The sequence below is a fragment of the Tursiops truncatus genome, chromosome 7 (assembly GCF_011762595.2).
Source record: "Tursiops truncatus isolate mTurTru1 chromosome 7, mTurTru1.mat.Y, whole genome shotgun sequence".
In the NCBI taxonomy this organism is placed as follows: Eukaryota; Metazoa; Chordata; class Mammalia; order Artiodactyla; family Delphinidae; genus Tursiops; species Tursiops truncatus.
The window spans coordinates 90,465,837-90,489,545 of record NC_047040.1 but is presented as its reverse complement, the minus strand read 5'-3'; the positions used below and the strand labels follow the sequence as shown (position 1 = coordinate 90,489,545).

General features: G+C 38.7%; 1 protein-coding gene across 1 annotated transcript; it reads right to left on the bottom strand.

The window, feature by feature from the left end:
• Nucleotides 1-1,149: 1,149 nt before the first annotated feature.
• On the bottom strand, nt 1,150-23,201 carry NXPH2 (neurexophilin 2). Its single transcript, XM_073806960.1, has 3 exons — nt 23,129-23,201; nt 9,858-9,907; nt 1,150-1,958 (listed from the first exon to the last, which is right to left on the bottom strand). Exons 1-3 carry the CDS (start codon nt 23,199-23,201, stop codon nt 1,215-1,217), a joined length of 867 nt encoding a protein of 288 aa, XP_073663061.1. The 3' UTR covers nt 1,150-1,214.
• Nucleotides 23,202-23,709: the final 508 nt, after the last annotated feature.

Below are 23,709 nucleotides of genomic sequence, written 5' to 3'. Positions count from 1 at the left end.
GGTTCTAGAAACCTTTGTACTGGTCAGCCAGACTGTCTTTCTGTGCTAATTCAAAGACCATCCAGTTCTATGACACAGGATGACCGTCGGCCCCCTCAGAGAAGATGAGGAGGACAGGGTTGTGAAGCAACATTATTAGGAAGTCATCTCAAAAGACTGGTGAATCATGCATCTTGGTTATTAACACTTAATAATAATTAGCAATGTTTAAATATACTCTTTATTTCCACAATTTGATCCCTCATGTAAATAATTAAATGCAAGGAGAACTTAATCTAAGAGGCTAGAAATAATGAATAGATCATCCCAGAATTTCCTCCTTCCAATTCCAATTTCTTTCCCATTCTAGCCTAGGAAACAATCACTTGCTCTCAATTCAAGAGTTGTTCTACACCTGTATATAAAAATCATACTACCAAATGAATAGAATGAGGTTAAAGGGTGAATACAGATTTATGATATTTTTGACCACCTCACAGCACTGAATTTGACAAAACAATCTAAAAACATCCTGATCATCATTATTGTTGAAATGACTTACAATATATCCAGATTTGCTTTCTTAATACACTAATGTTACTACTCGCATGAGAATCCTGAGGCTGGTGACCAAACCAGGGCTAAGTGTTTAAATCCCACTCCACTCAATCACTGTGGCACTGTACCTGCACACATGAGTTTGGAAACAAATTTTACCCCTTCATCTCTCATATCAGTGACAGCACAGATGTGGGAGAAAAGACAGCAATAAAAAAAGAATTCAGTGTCAGAAATGCGATTCATCTGCCCAATACAATCTTTTCAGTTGCTTTACTGCATCTGCTATTTTTAAGGTAATCTTCCAAAACATACTTCAAAGGCAGGCTCACTTCAAGAGCAATGTTTATCACATGCATAATTCGGTTCTTTCCTGTTACATGTTGCTACCATCGACTCTTAGAGAAACAACAATACCTGGAGGACTTAGCCATCCTATGTGAGAGCGATGGCTTCATACACAGTTTTACTCTTTAGATTCAGGTACTTATGATCGAAACAAGCACAATTCACATTTAAAGATGTTTCTTTTTCTTTTAAGTTTGAAAACCTTATAGGGAATGAAGATTCACTGCCAGAAACAAAAGGGATCCTTTACCACGAAGAGCTGGGCTTGGTTCTTGGTCATTCTAATTGAATATATATTTGTCCTTCCTTTCTATTGGCTGTTGAAAGATTCAGCCAGAAGATAAGTATGGAGTCTCACTATGGTAATTGTAGTCAGGACAGACCTTCTGCACAAGTTTATAATCAACACTGTAAAAGGCAATGTAGATGCAAATGACCTTGAAGGGCTTGGAACACAACCAGGAAACGTGGCTCTGAGTCTGCTCCTGGTAGCAGATCTTGGACGGGTCGAAGTTGCACAGGGCAGTCTTCTTCGCCCGATCTGTTTTTTCATACTCAATGCGACAATTGAAAGATTTGGACTCCTTGGTCTCCAAGGTAGACTGTGGGGAAACTTCAAATTCCACCACTTTGGAGGGGGGTACCAAACTCACTGAAACATTGCCCAGGCCTGTGGAATTATGTCGGAAATAAACACTGAAGGTTCCATTTCCATGGTCAACGATCTTCCCCGTGATAAGGAGGTTGAGCTTAACAGTTTTAATGTTGGAATGGAAGTCGCCCCATCCAAACATTTTCTTAAATTTTCCCGTTTTCACTATTGGCCTCCGTTTAGTTCTTGCCAAGGGCTCCTGAACCTCCGTGATATTGGCCAGCCAATCCCAAAAGTTCTCCAAGCTGTCCGCATACGCCAAGTGCCCGGGCTTGGGGACTGGAGACTGTTTAACAAACAGACGCAGAGGATTGATGATCCTTGAGTGTACCACGTTTCCCACCAGTGTCCCGGCAGCATCTTTGTCTTCCCAATCCAGCCCTTCTGTGGCATGCACCACCTTTTTACTGTCACAAAATAGCTGTTCGAAAAGAAGAAAGAGAAACACACTTTAGGTTAGGCTTTGAGTGCCTTTTTTTTTTTTTTTTTTTTTTTTTTTTTTTTTGCGGTACGCGGACCTCTCACTGTTGTGGCCTCTCCCGTTGCGGAGCACAGGCTCCGGACGCGCAGGCTCAGCGGCCATGGCTCACGGTCCTAGGTGCTCCGTGGCATGTGGGATCTTCCCACATGTGTGGGAACCCGTGTCCCCTGCATCGGCAGGCGGACTCTCAACCACTGCGCCACCAGGGAAGCCCCACCAGGTTAATTCTTGTAATTTATTTCAGTTCCTGCTAAATAGCATTTCACACACACAGCTGGGCTCCACAGTGTAACAAGATGACCATTTAATTCAAGCAATGTAAAGCCATGAGTACGAAAACGGAAATGATGAGATCAAGAAGAGAGTACAGTTGGCTCTTTGTATCTGCAGGTTCTGAATCCAGTGGATTTGACCAACACTGAATTAAGTTAAAAACAAATGAAAACCCCCTCCAACACGCCCGCCCCCAACCAGAGATTTCCAAAAAGCAAAACTTGAATTTGTCATACTCTGGCAACTATGCAACTATTTACATTGTATTAGGTGTTATAAGTAATCTAGAGATGATTTAAAATACACAAGAGGAGGTGCATAGGTTACATGCAAATACTAAACTATTTTATGTAAGGGACTTAAACATCCCTGGATTTTGGTATCCAAGGGGATCCTGAAACCGATCCCCCATGGATATCAAGGGTTGATTGTATTTCATTTTAATGCGTTGATGTGGTTTTAGTCTCTGTTCCCTAATCTTTACAATTCTATCTTCCCAGACTGGGGGAAATAGTATATTTTGGTCTCTTATTTCATAAAAACATTAAATTTGTAAGATCTTTTTTTTCAGGTAGAAAACAACTCTAGAATGCTGAGGTTTCTACCATGGAGCTAGAAACCACCTGAATATAAGATATTGATAAGACTTAAAATATTATTGCACGTACCAAGGGTATTATTGTAATCAAAGCTTATGTCATATAATTTCATAACTTCTGATATAATTTGACTTCAAATTCTGTAACGAAAAGTAGTGTGAATAGGAAGTTCTACAAAAATTTTAGTTGAAAAAATATAATTTCAAATTTAGCTGCCTTTATAGAAACAGAAATAAATTGGAAATGTACATTTTGAATTAATTAATAGACCTATTGTTGATAAATTAAATTTTGTTACAACTGAATAATACCCTGAAAGATAGGATTGCCAGGAAAGAGTCATGTGCATGTGTTTTATGGATTCCACAGTATTTTGACTCAAATCATACCCACTGAAACACAGCACTTTATTTGCATTTGATTTTTATTATTCTTTTTGTAGTGTAAGAGTCCTCATGATTTCTAAAAATCACTTAGCTAAGTCAGTATGAATTTTGAGGGACAGAATCATAACATATGAAACTGTTGCCTGGAGTGAATATTTACGGATGAGTTATAAAGTCTGGAAAATAGAGGTTTCTAGTGGAAACACAGATAGCCTCTTATCTCGAACGGCACAAAGCACTCTGGTAATGATTCTCTGGAAAAGTGTCAGCAAGATGAAAAGGATGAGGAAGAAGTGGGGCTGTGTTTATGTAGTTTCCCCAACCATTTCAAACTTGGCAAAGCACCTGGTAAAACCAGTCTCAGACTGTTACAAAAATTATTGATTTCAATACAATTTTGAAAAAAAAAAAGCTTGAATTATTAATATTGCACCTGACTACATGGTAGAGTTTAATAATATGAGGTTACACTTTATATATTCATAAAAGTTTTAAGTTCTAATAGAGTTTTGTGAGAAGTGTTTTCATCTATAGCTTGTACCCAAACACTTTAGAGGAGGAGTCCAAGGACTTACATATATGTGTAGATTTTTCCTTTTTTTGCTTTGGTGGGGAGGGAGCACATAATAATGTATTGGTCTCTTTGATTAATTTCCCGAAGGCTTTCCCCCACTCAGGCCTGGTATTTTTAGAAATTCTTTTCTCTTTACTTAAATTACGGAGGTTTGTCAAACTGCATGCTGCATGTTCTTACTGTTTTGGAAACCTAAATCCGTACTACCTCTTCTTAGGGGCTTACACATCCTGAGTTGATGCTTCTTTCTCTCTCCTGGCGTTAAAGGGCTGGCATATTCACCAGGAAAAGAGGTATCATTGCTCAGGATTTCTGGCTCAAAATACTCTGGGTATTTCTGATACTGTAACTAGCTTTCTGTCTTTGAACACTCTTAATTATAATGTGCACAAAACCTCATTCAGATCAACTGGTCATACAGCTCATGAAGGTCAGTACAGGCTCCAGATATGACTTGAGTTTCCTGGGAACTGATGCAACCTGGTCCAAGTGACTTGTCCTGTTCTCTCTCCAGGGAGACATTCAAGGACACATGGGCAGATAAGAAACCCCTTGCTGATCAAGGTCCAATTTCTCTTCTCTCTGTTTATGATTCTTGCTGTCTATTATCTATAGTTTTGCCTGTTTCCAGTATTTCACGAGATGTGCCTTGCTTGGTCATTGCTGACAGTCACAACTACCTTTCCTGAGAATCACTGGTACTCAAGCTTCTCCTTTACTTCCTGATCTCAACTCCCCTATTTGTACAACTTCCTCACTTCTTCCCTCGCTCCTGCCTTTCTTTCTCTCTTTCATAGGGTAAATTTCCCTTTAGCTTGCTTTTTCAAAAAACCCCCCCAAATCTTAATTCTTACTTTTACACACCATGCTCCTGATGAATACTTTATTAGCAGAATTAAGATCCATTTTCCGTTCAAAAATATTTTTTTCACTTACAAGTATGACAACACTCTTCACTACCAAGAGAAAGATGCTCTTTTTTTTCCTTAAAATGTTTGTTTTACATTACACATTTTCCTGAGTTTTTTCTGCCTGGATCATTTTTCTTGATTTAGTCCTTTGCCTTATTTTTCTCCTTCCTTTTCTGTTATTGAAAACCTACCAACATTGAACCCATTGTTCAACAAGAAGTCTTCAATCATGTAGAGTCTTAAGTTAACTGGTATTAGCGTATATTAGAATACATGATGGGCCCCCTTATGAGATAGACATTATGAGATCCTTCTCTTATCCCTTGGACTTCTGATGTGATGGTTCTGAGATTAGTCAATAATACTTACTCAAAAAGTCATTTATTGACTTTTAAAAAAACTGAAGATTTTCTTTGTAGTAACATGGTGTAGCAACTTGACCCAAACATATGTGACTCAGCCTAAAGAAATATGAGTGTAAAAAAAAAAAAAAACCTAAGCTTATCAAACAGATACATTAGATATGATTATTTGCTTTTAGAAAGGCTCTTCAATTCTTCAGAAAAGATTCTCCAGATGAGAATTTAAAATGAAATTTGATTCCTAAAAAATATATTCTAACACAATACTCTTCAGGTTCAAACCTGCTCAAGGAGCCCTTGATTTTAAGGTTGGCCTATATAAAAATAATCAAATTTAACTATTAAGCACAGATCTATAATTGTTCTCTGTTCCAATGAAAAACAGTCACTGACAGTTCCTTAGACAAAAAAAGTAGATGGATGTATCTTTTAGTTTTTTTGCTTTGCCCTAGACCATCACATTAGTCATTTGCTTTGATAACATTAAACAAGGTGAGAAAAGCTGTGTATAACTTCATCTGTTTTTTACTCTAAAATGCATGGACGGTTCTTACAAGTACTGATTTCCAAATCTAAACCCAAATTTAAAAAAAACTATTGGATGATGATGTATTGGTAGAAGAGTATAATTAAAAGGGTAAGTATATTTCTAGTTGTCTTAAAAAGCCAACAATTGTACCTCCTCTCCCAACTTCCTCTCCCTTTGGTGTAACTTGTTCAGCCTTCTCCCTGGAACATATTCTTAAAGGCATGCATCACTGCTGAGAGGGCACCCTCTCCTAAACAGGTCTACAAAGACAGTTGTGAGACCAAAGTCCCCAGGGCTCATGCTTCACCTCAAAAGACCTAACCAGGGATGACTGGGGTTTGGATCAACCACAACCCTGCCTGCACTCATCCATAAACTCCCAATATGAAAGCAGCATGGTGGAAAAAGCATAGGGTTTGGTGCCTGATGACCTCATCACCCCCTTAGCTTGAAGTATTTGATGTGAGCCCCAATTTTCTCACCTTCATGTCCTTTGCCAGTTGATTGTAAGGACTAAATAAAAGAACGGATGGAGACTTCCCTGGTGGTCCAGTGGTAAAGAATCTGCCTTCTGCTGCAGGGGATGCAGATTCTATCCCTGGTTGGGGAACTAGGATCCCACGTGATGTGGGGCAACTAACTAAGCCCTCGTGCCACAACTACTGAGCTTGCATGCCTCAATGAGAGAGCCCGCGTGCCGCAAACTACAGAGCCCGTGCTGCAAGGAAAGATTCTGCAGGCCTCAACAAAGATCCCACGTGCTGCAACTAAGACCTGACGCAGCCAAAAAAAAAGAAAAAGAATGGATAGAAATTACTGAGCCCAATCTCTTGCAAAAGGCGTTCAGTGACTGCTGGCTCTTGCGTGGTCCAAAGTGTAGTCCCATGCCTCCTATCCAAGAATTGTTTTCAAAGGATTATATGGATTCTCCGGTCTCCAGGAAACTGATTAGTGGTTCATCAAGCAACTTGTTCAGTGCCATATGATACATTAACGAGTAGAAATTGACCTTCTCAACCCCAGAGCATCAATCGAATGCTGCCTCGTGTTTCCAGTCTCGCTGACATCTGAGTCATACCCATATCACAGGGACAGGTGAGCTCTTTTTGCCAACAAAATGTGTTTGTGGATCTTTTATTCCAACCTACGAAATGAGTCAGCAAAGGATCTGAAAGTACAATTTGTCTGGCAGGTGCCCTCATTCCTATATAGACAATTTCGGTGATACAGCCTGCTGGGAGAGGACCGTAGGTGGTTCTGAGCCTGTGGGCAAACCACTCTGTCCAAGGCAAGGTTGTTAGATGTTATCTGCAAAACACAAGGCTGTATCCCCCATTACTTTTGTACTTGCTGGGGCTTCCTATGCTAATATCAGTATCACTGCTATCTTTTGTCCCACCATATTACAATAATAATGCAAAAACGTTTAACGGCATGCACAAAATGGAGTTTAAAAAAGGCAGAAAAAGAGGAATTGCTGTGTTTTATCTGTTTGAACATTCCCTGATTTCAACACATTTATCAAAGCTTAAGTAATTTATGTCTTGGCAGGGTGTATCAATTTCACAAAGCACACACATTAGCTAGATACAATGATATCATATTAGCTTTTTCTGCATCTTAGAGAGGAGCTCAAAAAGATTAATAAAACCTCAAACCCTCATCAATTAAATGAAGCAGGTGGAAGGAAGGAAATAGAGGAAGAAGACTGTATTTCATTTCAGTTCTTTTGTTTTTAGGGGGGAAAAGGAGCTGACAGGTTCAAATCATTCATCATAACAGGCTGGAGTTGAATTTCACTGATAATTAAATGCATTTTTTTCCAAGAGGCAGAGAGGATGCAATGAATTTTATAGTAGCAGATGTGAGAACTGTCACGAATTATGGAAATAATTTATAAACTAAAAAGCATCTCCCTTTGCAAATACTATACCAGAAGATCTTTTTTTTCAACTGTATTTGTTATGTATTTTTCAATAAACATTTTATTTTAGAATAGTTTTAGTTTACAGAAAAGTTGTGTGGTACAAAGAGTTACCAAATACCCTGTACCCAGTTTCCTATATTGTTAACATCTTACATATTACACTTGTCACAACTAATGATCCAATGCTTATACGTTATTACTAACTAAAGTCCATACTTTATTCAGATTTCCTTAGTTTTTCCTTAATGTCCTTTAGCTGCTCCAGGATGCCATCTAGGGTCCCACATGACATTTGGTCATCATGAATTTTGAGGCTTGTCTTGGCTGTGACCATTTCTTGGTCATTCCTTGTTTTTGATGACCTTGAATGTTTCAGAGAGCACTGGTTAGGCATTCTGTAGAATGCCTTTCAATTAGAGTTTGTCTGATGTTTTTCTCATGATTAGACTGGGCCTTGGGGAGGAAGAATACAGAAGTAAGGTGCCGTTTTCATTACTTCATCTCAAGGGTACATGCTAGCAGCGTGACTTAATCACTGTTGATGTTAATCTCTGGCTTAAGTAGGGAAGATTTTTTTTTTTAAGTTTTGCTTTCAGAATTTTCACAAGGCTTGTACATTTTTGTTATTATAAGCTTAGTTTAATTTACATTTAATTCAGCGGCACTTGGTTTAGGATTGATTTTTTTTAAATGTCAGGAACTCTCAAGCATTTCAATTTATAACCCTTTACCACAATGTAAGACAACAGTTATATTTTTCCTAGTGAAACACTCATTTTTTATTTTCTTTTCCAACTTTATTGAGGTATAATTGACAAATGAAATAGTAATATATTTAAACTGTACAACACGATGATTTCATATATGCTTACATTGTGAGAGGATTCCTACCATCAAGTAATTTAAGTATCACATCCATCCCTTCACATAGCTACCTTTTTTCTTTTCTTTTTTTGGGTGAGAATCCTTAAGATAGGGTTCTTAGTAAATTTCAATTATACAATACAGTATTATCAATTACAGTCACCATGCTATACGTTAGATGCTCAGACCTTATTTATCTTATAATTTAAAGTACATGTCCATTTCTTTTAACAATAAACAGGCTCCAAGTTTCAGTCAGTGCTAAATTCCTTACTTGGAGGTCTTGTGCTTGGGGATGGCAACCTTAGCGGACTTTGTGTTTCAGCCTTAAACCTCCTAAGAGCCGTTGAAGGTAACAATAGTTATTTTTTGGGTTCTAGGACAGTCAGACCTTTGCCATAACTGTGGTGTAACACTTTTCTATTACTCTATATAATTATTACAATATATATTAATGCTTCTTGATAATGAACCAAGTATGTTCTGGGTAAATAACAATATTTTGAAATAATGTATGTTTGTCTTCATGTTTATAGGTGTGTGAAGATATGCTAACAGGCAACAAATCTGACTAATGTCTATGATTTTCACAAGAACTGATGAATGCTCTAAATGAAAGGTAGAGAGGACTTTCAAGATGATGGAGGAGTAAGACATGGAGATCACCCTTCTCATCACAATTACATCAGAAATACATCTACACGTGGAACAACTCCTACAGAAAACCTACTGAACATTAGCAGAAGACCTCAGACCTCCCAAAAGGCAAGAAAGTCCCCACGTACCTGGGTAGGGCAAAAGAAAAAACAGAGACAAAAGAATAGGGACGGGACCTGCACCAGTGGGAGGGAGCTGTGAAGGAGGAAAGGTTTCCACACCCTAGGAAGCCCCTTCTTGGGCGGAGACAGCAGGTGGCGGGGCGGGGAAGCTTCGGCGCAGAGGAGGAGAGCACAGCAACAGGAGTGCGGAGGGCAAAGCGGAGAGACTCCCGCACAGAAGACCGGTGCCGACCGGCACTCACCAGCCCGAGAGGCCTCTCTGCTCACCCGCCGGGGTGGGTGGGGGTTGGGAGCTGAGGCTCGGGCTTCTGAGCTTAGATCCCAGGGAGAGGACTGGGGTTGGCAGCGTCAACACAGTCTGAAGGGGCTAGTGCACCACGGCTAGCTGGGAGGGAGTCCGGGAAAAAGTCTGGAACTGCCTAAGAGGCAAGAGACCATTGTTTCAGGGTGCACGAGGAGAGAGGATTCAGACCACCACCTAAATGAGCTTCAGAGACGGGCGTGAGCTGCGGATATCAGTGCAGACCAAAGAGACAGGCATGAGACGCTAAGGCTGCTGCTGCCGCCACCAAGAAGCCTGTGTGCGAGCACAGGTCACTCCCCACACCTCCCCTCCCGGGAGCCTGTGCAGCCGCCACTGCCAGGGATCCAGGGACAACGTCTAGGGGGAGAACACGTGGCGTGCCTCAGGCTGTTGTAATGTTATGCTGGCCTCTGCTGCCGCAGGCTCGCCCCGCATCCATACCCCTCCCTCCCCCCCCACCCCCGGCCTGAGTGAGCCAGAACCCCCTAAACAGGCGCTTCTTTAACCCCCTCCTGTCTGGGCAAAGAACAGATGCCAGAGGGCGACCTACACGCAGAGGTGGGGCCAAATCCAAAGCTGAGCCCCTGGGAGCTGTGGGAACAATGAAGAGAAAGGGAAATCGCTCCCAGCAGCCTCAGGAGCAGAGGATTAAATCTCCACAATCAATGTGATGTACGCTGCATCTCTGGAATACCTGAATAGACAATGACTCATCCCAGAATTGAGGCGGTGGACTTTGGGACCAACTATAGACTTGGGGTTTGCTGTATGTGACTGACTAGTTTCTGATTTATATGTTTGTCTTCGTTTAGATTTTAGTACTTCTTGTCATTGGTGGATTTGCTTATTGGTTTGGTTGCTCTCTTTTTTTTTATTACTTTCATTTTTTATTTTAATAATATATTTTTAAATTTTTATTTTAATAACTTTATTTTATTTAATTAAAAACAATTTTTTTCCCCTCTCTTTCTTTTTTTTCCCTCCCTTTTCTTCTAAGCCATGTGGCTGACAGGGTCTTGGTGCTCCGGCCAGGTGTCAGGCCTGAGCCTCTGAGGTGGGAGAGCAGAGTTCAGGACACTGGAACACCAGAGACCTCGTGGCCCCACGTAATATCAAACAGCCAGAGCTCTCCCAGAGATCTCCGTCTCAACGTTAAGACCCAGCTCCACCCAATGACCAGCAAGCTCCAGTGTTGGGCAAGCTATGCCAAACAACTAGAAAGACAGGAACACAAACCCACCGATTATCAGACAGGCTGCGTAAAATCATAATAAGTTCACAGACACATCAAAACACACCACTGGACTTGGTCCTGCCCACCAGAGGGACAAGATCCAGCCTCATCCACCAGAACACAGGCACCAGTCCCCTCCACTACAAAGCCTACACAACCCACTAAACCAACCTTACCCACTGGGGGCAGACACCAAAAACAACGGGAACTGTGAACCTGCAGCCTGTGAAAAGGAGACCCCAAACACAGTAAGTTAAGCAAAATGGGAAGACAGAGAAACACACAGCAGATGAAGGAGCAAGGTACAAACCCACCAGACTTAACAAATGAAGAGGAAATAGGCAGTCTACCTGAAAAAGAATTCAGAGTAATGACAGTAGAGATGATCCAAAATCTTGGAAATACAATGGAGAAAATACAAGAAACTTTTAACAAGGACATAGAAGAACTATAGAGCAAACAACCAATGATGAACAACACAATCAATGAAATTAAAAATTCTCTAGAAGGAATTAATAGCAGAATAACTGAGGCAGAAGAATGGATAAGTGACCTGGAAGATAAAATAGTGGAAATAACTACCGCAGAGCAGAATAAAGAAAAAAGAATGAAAAGAATTGAGGACAGAGGGCAGACAGCAGAAGCAAGAAGAACTACAATTCTGCAGCCTGTGGAACAAAAACCACATTCACAGAAACATAGACAAGATGAAAAGGCAGAGGGCTATATCAGATGAAGAAACAAGATAAAATCCCAGAAAAACAACTAAATGAAGTGGAGATAGGCAACATTCCAGAAAAAGAATTCAGAATACTGATAGTGAAGATGATCCAGGACCTCAGAAAAAGAATGGAGGCAAAGATTGAGAACATGCAAGAAATGTTTAACAAAGACCTAGAAGAATTAAAGAACAAACAAACAGAGATGAACAATACAATAACCGAAATGAAAAATACACTAGAAGGAATCAATAGCAGAATAACTGAGGCAGAAGAATGGATAAGTGACCTGGAAGACAGAACAGTGGAATTCACTGCTGCGGAACAGAATAAAGAAAAATGAATGAAAAGAAATGAAGACAGCCTAAGAGACCTCTGGGACAACATTAAATGCAACAACATTTGCATTATAGGGGTCCCAGAAGGAGAAGAGAGAGAGAAAGGACCTGAGAAAAATATTGGAAGAGATTATAGTCAAAAACTTCCTTAACATGGGAAAGGAAATAGCCACCCAAGTGCAGGAAGCGCAGAGAGTCCCATACAGTATAAACCCAAGGAGAAACACGCTGAGACACATAATAATAAACTTGGGACAAATTAAAGACAAAGAAAAATTACTGAAAGCAGCAAGGGAAAAACGACAAATAACATACAAGGGAACTCCCATAAGGTTAACAGCTGATTTCTCAGCAGAAATTCTACAAGCCAGAAGGGAGTGGCATGATAAAGTGATGAAAAGGAAGAACCTACAACCAAGATTACTCTACCCGGCAAGAATCTCATTCAGATTCGATGAAGAAATCAAAAGCTTTACAGACAAGCAAAAGCTAAGAGAATTCAGCACCGCCAAACCAGCTCTACAACAAATGCTAAAGGAACTTCTCTAAGTGGAAAGCACAAGAGAAGAAAAGGACCTACAAAAAGAAACCCCAAACAATTAAGAAAATGGTAACAGGAACATACATATCGATAATTACCTTAAACATGAATGGATTAAATGCTCCAACCAAAAGAACCAGGCTTGCTGAATGGACATAGAAACAAGACCCATATATATGCTGTCAACAAGAGACCCAGTTCAGACCTAGGGATACATACAGACTGAAAGTGAGGGGATGGAAAAAGATATTCCATGCAAATGGAAATCACAAGAAAGCTGGGGTAGCAATACTCATATCGGAAATAAGTACACTTTAAAATAAAGAATGTTACAAGAGACAAGGAAGGACACTACATAATGATCAAGGGATTGATCCAAGAAGAAGATATAACAATTATAAATATATATGCAACCAACATAGGAGCACCTCAATACACAAGGCAACTGCTAACAGCTCTAAAAGAGGAAACTGACAGTAACACAATAATAGTGGGGTACTTTAACACCTCACTTACACCAATGGAGATCATCCAGACAGAAAATTAATAAGGAAACAGAAGCTTTAAATGACACAATAGACCAGATAGATTTAACTGATATTCATAAGACATTCCATACAAAAACAGCAGATTACACTTTCTTCTCAAGTGCTCATGGAACATTCTCCAGGGTAGATCACATCTTAGGTCACAAATCAAGCCTAAGTAAATTTGAGAAAACTGAAATCATATCAAGCATCTTTTCTGAACACAACACTATGAGATTAGAATTGAATTACAGGGAAAAAATGTAAACAACACAAACAAATGGAGGCTAAACAATACGTTACTAAATAACCAAGAGATCACTGAAGAAATCAAAGAGGAAATCAAAAATACCTAGAGAAAAAAGAAAATGAAAACACGACAATCCAAAACCTATGGGATGCAGGAAAAGCTCTTCTAAGAGGGAAGTTTATAGCTATACAAGCCTACGTCAAGAAACAAGAAAAGTCTAAAATAAACAATTCAACCTAACACCTAAGGGAACTAGAGAATGAACAACAAACAAAACCTAGTTAGCAGAAGGAAAGAAATCATAAAGATCAGAGTGGAAATAAATGAAATAGAAACAAAGAAAACAATAGCAAAGATCAATTAAACTAAAAGCTGGTTCTTTGAGAAGCTAAACAAAATAGATAAACCATTAGCCAGACTCATCACGAAAAAGAAGGGGGCTCAAATCAATAAAATTAGAAATGAAAAAGGAGAAGTTACAACAGACACCGCAGAAATACAAAGCATCCTAGGAGACTGCTATAAGCAACTCTATGCCAATAAAATGGACAACCTGGAAGAAATGGACAAATTCTTAGAAAGGTATAACCTTCCAAGGCTGAACCAGGAAGAAAAAGAAAACATGAACAGACCAATCACAAGTAATGAAACTGAAACTGTGATTAAAAATCTTCCAAGAAACAAAAGTCCAGGACCAGAGGGCTTCACAGGTGAATTCTATCAAACATTTAGAGAAGAGCTAACACCCATCCTTCTCAAACTCTTCCAAAAAATTGCAGAGGAAGAACACTCCCAAACTCATTCTATGAGGCCACCAGCACCCTGATACCAACACCAGACAAAGATACTACAAAAAAAGAAAATTACAGACCAATATCACTGAAGAATATAGATGAAAAAATCCTCAACAAAATACTAGCAAACAGAATCCAACAACACATTAAAAGGATCAGACACCATGATCAAGTGGGATTTATCCCAGGGATGCAAGGATTCTTCAATATACACAAATCAATCAATGCGATACACCATATTAACAAATTGAAGAATAAAAACCATATGATCATCTCAGTAGATGCAGAAAAAGCTTTCGACAAAATTCAACACCGATTTATGATAAAAACTCTCCAGAAAGTGGGTATAGAGGGAACCTACCTGAACATAATAAAGGCTATGTACGACAAACCCACAGCAAACATCATTCTCAATGGTGAAAAACTGAAAGCATTCCTCTAAGATCAGGAACAAGACAAGGATGTCCACTCTTGCCACTATTATTCAACATAGTTTTGGAAGTCCTAGCCATGGCAATCAGAGAAGAAAAAGAAATTAAAGGGATACAAATTGGAAAAGAAGAAGTCAAGCTGTCACTGTTTGCAGATGACATGATACTATACATAGAGAATCCTAATGATGCCACCAGAAAACTACTAGAGCTAATCAATGAATTTGGTAAAGTTGCAGGATACAAAATTAATGCACAGAAATGTCTGGCATTCCTATACACTAATGATGAAAAATCTGAAAGAGAAAGTACGGAAACAGTTCCATTTACCATTGCAACCAAAAGAATAAAATACCAATTAATAAACCTACCTAGGGAGACAAAAGAACTGTTTGCAGAAAACAATAAGACACTGATGAAAGAAATTAAAGATGATACCAACAGATGGAGATATATACCATGTTCTTGGATTGGAAGAATCAATAATGTGAAAATAAGTATACTACCCAAAGCAATCTACAGATTCAATGCAATCCCTATCAAATTACCAATGGCATTTTTTACAGAACTAGAAAAAAAATATTAAAATGTGTATGGAGATACAAAACACCCCGAATAGCCAAAGCAGTCTTGAGGGAACAAAGCGGAGCTGGAGAAATTAGACTCCCTTACTTCAGACTATACTACAAAGCTACAGTAAGCAAGACAATATGGTACTGGCGCAAAAACAGAAATATAGATCAATGGAACAAGATAGAAAGCCCAGAGATAATCCCACACACATATGGTCACCTTATCTTTGATAAAGGAGGCAAGAATATACAATGGAGAAAAGACCGCCTCTTTAATATGTGGTGCTGGGAACACTGGACATTTACATGTAAAAGAATGAAATTAGAACACTCCCTAACACCATACACAAAAATAAACTGAAAATGGATTAACGTCCTAAATGTAAGGCTAGACACTATAAAACTCTTAGAGGAAAACATAGGCAGAATACTCTATGATGTAAATCACAGCAATATCCTTTTTGACCCACCTCATAGAGAAATGGAAATAAAAACAAAAATAAAGAAATCAGACCTAATGAAACTTCAAAGCTTTTGCACAGCAAAGGAAACCATAAACAAGATGAAAAGACAACCCTCAGAATGGGAGAAAATATTTGCAAACGAAGCAACTGACAAAGGATTAATGTTCCAAATACACAAGCAGCTCATGCAGCTCAATATCAAAAAAACAAACAACCCAATCCAAAAATGGGCAGAAGACCTAAATAGACATTTCTCCAAAGAAGATATATAGATTACCCACAAAGACATGAAAAGATGTTCAACATCACTAATCATTAGAGAAATGCAAATCAAAAGTACAGTGATGTATCACCTTACACAGGTCAGAATGGCCATCACTAAAAAATGTACAAACAATCAGTGCTGGAGAGGGTGTGGAGAAAAGGGAACCCTCTTGTACAGTTGGTGGGAATGTAAATTGATACAGCCACTATGGAGAACACTATGGAGGTTCCTTAAAAAAGGAAAGCTAGAACTACCATACGACCCAGCAATCCCACTACTGGGCATATACCCTGAGAAAACCATAATTCAAAAAGAGTCATGTACCACAATGTTCATTGCAACTACAATAGCCAGGACATGGAAGCAACCTAAGTGTCCATCGACAGATGAATGGATAAAGATGTGGCACATGTATACAATGGAATATTACTCAGCCATATAATGAAATGAAAGTGAGTTATTTGTAGTGAGGTGGATGGACGTAGAGTTTGTCATACAGAGTGAAGTAAGTCAGAAAGAGAAAAAGAAATACCATATGCTAACACATATATTTGCAATCTAAAAAAAAAAAATGGTTTTGAAGAACCTAAGGGCAGGACAGGAATAAAGATGCTGATGTAGAGAATGGACTTGAGGACACAGGGAGGGGAAAGGGTAAGCTGGGATGAAGTAAGAGAGTGGCATGGACATATACTACCAAACGTAAAATAGATAGTGGGAAGCAGCCACATAGCACAGGGAGATTAGCTGGGTGCTTTGTGACCTCCTAGAGGGGTGGGATAGGGAGGGTGGGAAGGAGACGCAAGAGGGAGGGTAATGGGGGTGTATTTATACGTATAGCTGATTCGCTTTGTTATACAGCAGAAACTAACACAATGTAACACAATTATACTCCAATAAAGATGTCGAAGAAAATAAATAAATGAATAAAAGATAAAACAAAACAACTGAATTTTTTCCCGTAATCATAGCATCTATACCTCAAGTGGATGTTTTCAGTTTTTGTTGTTTACACTGAATATAAAATATTTATAGCCCATACTGATTTTCTGTGAAATGCTTGCAATAATAGAAATAATGCACCATGCATAGATTGAATAGATCACCTTCCATTAACAAGGAAGGCCGTACCCTTAACTATTTTATAGTACATCAAAAATATGTAGTCCATCAAGGAAAAATAATTATGACTTTCCAGGATCAGGCAGAGTGAGCTGAGTGCTCCAAACTTGTGAATTTATACCAAGCTGGGAGGATTGGCTTTTCCATGATAACAGGACTGGCATATGCTACTAGAGATAAATTGATAGAGATCTGTACAAATATTTTTAAAGGCAGCTGGCTTGCCCCCACTGGATATCCTGGAAGCATTTATTAACGTTTTTTCACAGTGACAATCATTGCTAAGTGCCAGTTTGGAAGAATAACTGGTTTGTTTAATAGATTTGTTTATATTACTGTTGCTGATAGAATACATTAATTATTTCACTGGGGTAGTATTACTTCAAGCCAAGGATCCCCAAAGTGACCACTGCTATACAACACAGAGGTGGCCTGCAGATCCCACTATAGCTGAACAATTATAGAACCAATAATGAAACGTGGTCTAAGGCATCATTTATGTTGCATATATTTATAGCTTATATAACTGGATTGCTCTAACAATTCTGTCCCGTATCCTTCAGTTAAAATGAAACAACGACCTGCTCAGCAGGAAAAAAAAGGAAAAACCCTGTTATGATCGAAATTAGCATCCCATTATTTTTTTTGCTTGTAAACGAATTTTGGAAAGCATTTTCTCTGGGTCGAAATTTTGCAGAGTATCATCCCTGCTGGCAAGAGAACACGTATCTGCTGGACAACCGACAACGCTATATTGATGATTAGTAGTATGGCTTGCCCTGAAGTCATATTTCTGGTGCTCCATTACAGAACTGTCACAGCAGATTAAAAGAAGAATGACATGAAAGGAATGAAGAATGACAGAATCAAACATATAACAATGTATTAATTGTACCTATTAATATTTTGTGGCATAATGTGGCATTGTTTCAAAATTCATCTTGCAAGTTGAGAAACAAATGATTGCTTAGGAGAAGAAAGCTAAACAATGAACGTCCTTTCTGCTGAGAGTAGCAAATTCATTTTACTTTCCAGATATCTTTTAATAGCTACCCTTTACATTTTTCTAAATTGATATAGGAACTAACAGGAAACATAAATGTGAAGACAGAAATCTTAGTAGTAAGAGCCAGAAAGCTAGATTGCAAGTCTTGGCATAGTTTTATTGCTAAGGTTAAATATGGCAATTCTTATTTTATCTTGATGACAGTAATCTGGAAAATCGATGACACAACGTCTGCAAAAAATCTTACACACACACACACACAAGCCCACATTCTGACACACAGAAATATCACGTGTATAAACGCATGTGTGCATGCACATACCATAATTTCTGTAAACATTTAAAAGAAATGGTGTGATACTAAGTGAAGTAAGCTAGACAGAGAAAGACAAATATCATATGATATCACTTTTATGTGGAATCTAAAAAAAATTATACAAATGAACTTATATACAGAACAGAAATAGAACCACAGACAGAAAACAAACTTATGGTTACTAAAGGTTGGGGGGGAGGGATAAGTTAGGAGTCTGGGATTAACAGACACACACTACTATATATAAAATAGATAACCAACAAGGACCTACTGTATAGCACAGGGAACTGTACTCAACATTTTGTAATAACTTATAAGGGAAAAGAATCTGAAAAAGAATATAGATAGATAGATAGATAGATAGCTATAAAACGGAATCAGTTTGCTGTATACGTGAAACTAACACAACATTGTAAATCAACTATATTTCAATAAAAAAGAAAAGAGATGGTGTGAAAGAAAACAGATGTCATTTTGTATTCGCAAGCTGCAGAAAAGGGGCTCTTTAACAAATTATGAACAGACTAGAAGTAAATTTTAAGATGCCTTGTGGTAGAGGGCTGCTAAATGTTAGGCTATGGCTATGCTTCCCAAGTAAAACAGGGTCAGAGGGCAATCTCATTTAACCCAAGGTTTGCAAAGTCACAGAAGGTATTCTTTTGATCATCTAATAGAAACAGTCCTTTCACTGTTAAGGAATAAGCGACTCAGCATGGTAAGTGGCACTGTCTCTTTTCACCCCCCATCCTTAGAAGCCCCATCCAAGTTTTCAATGAGAGAGAAGAGCTTTACATGACAGGAACACAAAAATACTTAGAAATATAATGGCCTGGGAAAGACAACAGGCATCTGTGCCTTGACTCCTAAAAGCTGGCATTTAAAAAGGAAAGTTTGCAACAGAGGGAAGAGCAGTGAAAGGAGAAGTGGAAATGGCAGATATTGTATTTTTTACGCCACTTTAGGCAGTTTCAATGCAGGATGAGGAAACATGGCAGGCTGGTGGGTGGACAGGGCAGGAGACAGGGGTTAGGAGAGGCGTACTGTGTATGGCTTTGTACTCTACCATCAAATCCACTTGATATTTCAATCTTCACGTACCAGTAATCCAGCAATTAGCACATACTGCCTGTGAGGGTTAGTTTTAATTGCCAACTAGGCTAGGCTCTAGTACTCAGTATGCAAACACAAGGTGCAAATACCAGGTGCTGCTGTGAAGGTATTTTGTAGATGTGGTTAACTTTGCCAATAAGTTGATTTTTCCTTTTTCAGTTAAAAATGTCAGCATTTATTGATTACATCTTTCACCAAACATTACATTCAGTAATTTAAAATATTTTTTCAAATGGTTTTAGATACACAGATGATATTTCACTTAAATGTGAATATTCATAGTCTATTGGGGATTTTTACAGATCCTCCATAAAAGTGCTGCTTTATGATGGTCCAATATAAGTATGTTTTGTAATATCAGTGTCAGTTTCCACAATAAAAAACATCTATTTAATAAAAAAAAACTCAATGCATATTGCTTGTGTATGTGAAACTGATAACTGTGTCAAAATTATTTTTGCATTAATCATTCCTGACATTTATACCGAGAATTACAGATTCTCTGTAGCCTGAGAGAACTTCAGAGACTTGCCCAAGGTCTAAGTATTGAGAAGTAGCAATAAGTCTAGAAATCAAGTCTTTTGTATCACGTCACTGCTCTTTCCACACTAATACTGTAATGGACCTGACACACAAAAAAGCTTGAATAATGTAATATAAATAATAATATAACATTTGCCTTATAAATAAAAATTTTTTCTAAGTACAAAATGAAGTTTACTCTAGAAAATGAAACTAAGAAAACTGAAGAAAATTAGTCTTTACAATTACTAATATTTTAATATTTATTTATATTTTCTCCAAATGTAATATAAATAATATATATCATATATTACTTTAATTATTTTTAAGGAAAATACATTGTATTCAGTCACATAATAATTCAAATGGTCTAGAAGAAAAAAATCTTGCTATTACTAAGAGTAAAATCTAAATTCTAATCTGGGTCAGCTTCCCCTAGACCTCCTCCCTAGATCTTGAAGGACATTTTACTGTTCCATCATTTGGGATCATGGATCTTTCTGGAAAGAAGCAAGCTCACTGTCCTCTGGGTGAGCTGGGGTAGCAGCCCCTCCCTCGTAGCCCAAGGAGGTATTGTCAGCCCTGGTCTTTGCATCCATGGCTCTGCTGTCAGAGTCATTCTTTCTTTATTTTGTCCCATCTCTGTGCCTCTCAGTCCAGGCTGGAAAAGTTTCTTTCTTTTTTTTTTGACTGCCCCGCATGGCACGTGGGATCTTAGTTCCCTGACCGGGGATCCAACCCATGCCCCCTTCAGTGGAAGCACAGAGTCCTAATCACTGGACCGCCAGGGAAGTCCCTGGCAACGTTTCTGATGGCATAAAATTCTTAAAACCTTGTCAGTTTCCTGTGGTGTCCAAGCCATCAATAAGAGCGCCCTCCAAGCATCTTTTCTGGATAAGTGTGTCTCTGCTTCTTGTTTATGCTGAGATGGTTGATTGGATCCATGTGTCATACACCCAATATCTTCAGCAAAAGTTGTTCAGTCACGCCCTTTGGCGTTTTCTCCAGAGCAAACAGTTTGACTCTAAGTAGATTATTCTTGATGTTGTGAGTGGGCCTTATCCAATCAGTTGAAATGTCTTAAAAGCAAAACTTCTTCCCTGAGGAAGAAGACATTCTGCCTCAAGGTTGCAGCATCGACTTTTGCCCAAGAGTTTCTGGAGTCTGCCCTACGGTGTCAGAATCGCCAGCCCCCATAATTGCAAGAACCAATATTTTGAAATACAGCTCTTTAGATTATCTATCTATTATCTCTCTCTCTCTCTCTCCCTCTCTCTCTCTATCATCTATGTCTATTTATCTATCTATCTATCATCTATCTATCTATCTATCATCTATCCTACTGGTTCTGTACCTTTGAAGAACTCTGATACACTGCCATTTGATTTTAATAATTATATTCATGTGTGAATGTCTTATTTTCATGATTCAATTATACCTCTTTCTTTCTTGTCTTCTCCATAGAACCTAATACAGTGGACCCTTGAACAACATAGGTCTGAACTGCATGGTCCACCTATATGCAGATTTTTTTCACTAATTACGCATTACACTACTACACGATCTGTGGTTGGTTGAATCTGTGGGTGCAGAACTGTGGCTATGGAGGGCTGAATGTACCCAGATTTTTGACTGTGCAGGGGGTGGGCAACTCTTAACCTCTGTGCTGTTCTAGGGTCAACTGTATATGGATACTTGATGGTGACTTAATTGCTGGTTCAGATTTAGGATCAAGGGACTCCATGTGGCTCCCAGAGGAAACTGTGAAAGTTTAGATCACTGCACTTGTCATATTGTTTATTATTATTAGTAGTTATGTTTTACTTGACTCTTCCTCTTGTAAACTCCTTGGTGGCAGCTACCGTATCTTGCTCACCTTTATGTTGCCAGCGCTCTTCACAGTGCTTGATTCACAGTAAGTGCCCAGTAAAAACTGAATACATAAATCTGACAGAACATCCTGGACTTTTCACAACTTTGTATTTCTTTAGGCCTTACTCTTAGGACACACTGGAAAATGCTTTAAATCTTAAATAAAACGTAGTTGGTAAAGGAGTTAAGTAAGAAAAACAGTGGAGATGGAGAGTAAGGAGTTACAAGTTGGGAGAATGGAACTGAATAATAAGTAATGATAACTGGATAGAAGAATAATGAAACCTCTACTGTATAGGACAGGGAACTCTACTCAGTATTCTGTGATAACCTATATGATAAAAGCTTCTGAAAAAAAATGAATATATATGTATATATAACTGAATCACTGTGCTGTACACCTGAAGCTAACATAACATTGTAAATCAACTATACTCCAATAAAATTAAAAAAAAAGATTATAGTGATTCGACATAAAAAAGAATGAAACCTAAATAAAAATATTAAAAATAATATTTGAAAAAGTTAGTAGGAATTATTAAAAGGATTAATTTATAGGGTGTTACTTTCAAGGGGTCCTCATACCTGTGTCTTCATCTAATACCTATAAGCTAATATTAATTCACAGGCCTCCACCTTCAGCCCAGACTCTCTCTGAAGTTCATGATCCGTATATCTCCCTTTTTAAAAGACAGCCTCACTTTAAATGAACCATGAAAAGTATACACCACTAGTTTTGCACTTTGTAAAACATAATATGCTGCCTTCAAGGTTGTGGAAGTAGCAGTTAACAATGAGGATAGAAGGGGATTGGGAAGGCTATGAGCTCTCTGTTAGAGCTCAACGGACTGCCACGCTTCCTCATCCGACCTGCTGGGCTGACGTTCATGCCTGCACAACTCCCTGAACTTCTAGAAGTACCTTGCTGACAACTGGCACAGCCAGGTATATATCCTGGGAGCTCTCTTTCAGTCATCTGACACTTGGCTAAGATCAACTGTGGCTTCTTTCTTGCCATCTGCAATCATTTGTAAACCAGACCAAAATCAAAGCCTCCTCTGTCTCTCCGGCTGTCTCTGCACACCTGGTTCAGAAGTCCTGGGAAAGGTCAAACAGTATGGTCCTGGGATTAGGAGCTGGTTCAGGACCACAGGCAGTGGGCCAGGCTCTGTCTTGCAACCATTTCCTGTCAAACCATATCCATCAGGCAACTGGTCCAGTGAATTTTCTAAGATCTGATTGTGAGCCTTTAAATATCTCCTTATTACCCAGAGCGGTATTTTCACACTTTCAGAGCTCTGGAACCTTTTCCTCCTAAAGTAAGCTTTTGTAGAGTCTCAATAAATACAAGAGACACAAATGGCATTTACATGCACAATTATACATGAGTTCAAGTGTGTAACAACTATTATTGTAAACTTCATGAATGTGTGCCATAAGGATCTTAAAACAAACATGAAACTTGAAATCAGAGGTAACAGATGATTGTTGCAGTCATATCTGCCTCAGAATAGCTCACGGAAGTACTTCCTCCATAAAGTATCTGTGACAATCTGATGGACTTGGCTGTTCTCCTTTTGGGCTTTCACCATTATACTCTTATAATAGCACCTGAACTGGTTGGTCTCCCTTCATTAGGCTGAATTCTTTAATAACAGGGACATTTTCTTGTTCTTTGTTGTATTCCCAAGGCCCAGCACATTGTCTAAAATAAAGTACGCATACTTAGTAAACATATGTTGCTGAAAAAGTGTAACCCTTCCCATAAAGTGCCAGTATCATTTCAATATTGACTGAATGACTTGGTTAAACTTCCCCTGAGATTTTATGTATTGCAAAGTCATTCCTGACTTGTACCCAAATGACCATATAATATTTTTAATTTATTGGGGATCAAATACGTGAAGTTTAACTGACTGTGGTTTCCATAGAGAGCCTGGAGAGAAAAGCCACGCTTGAGGAAGGAAAAAGGCGGGATGCTACAAACTGTTCCTGATGGCGTCCAGGCCACCCTGGCCCTTGAAGACTCAAGCATAATCCCACCCTCTGGGATCCAGAAGAGAAGGTTCCTGGACTTGGTTGGGGGGCGTGGTCAGATTC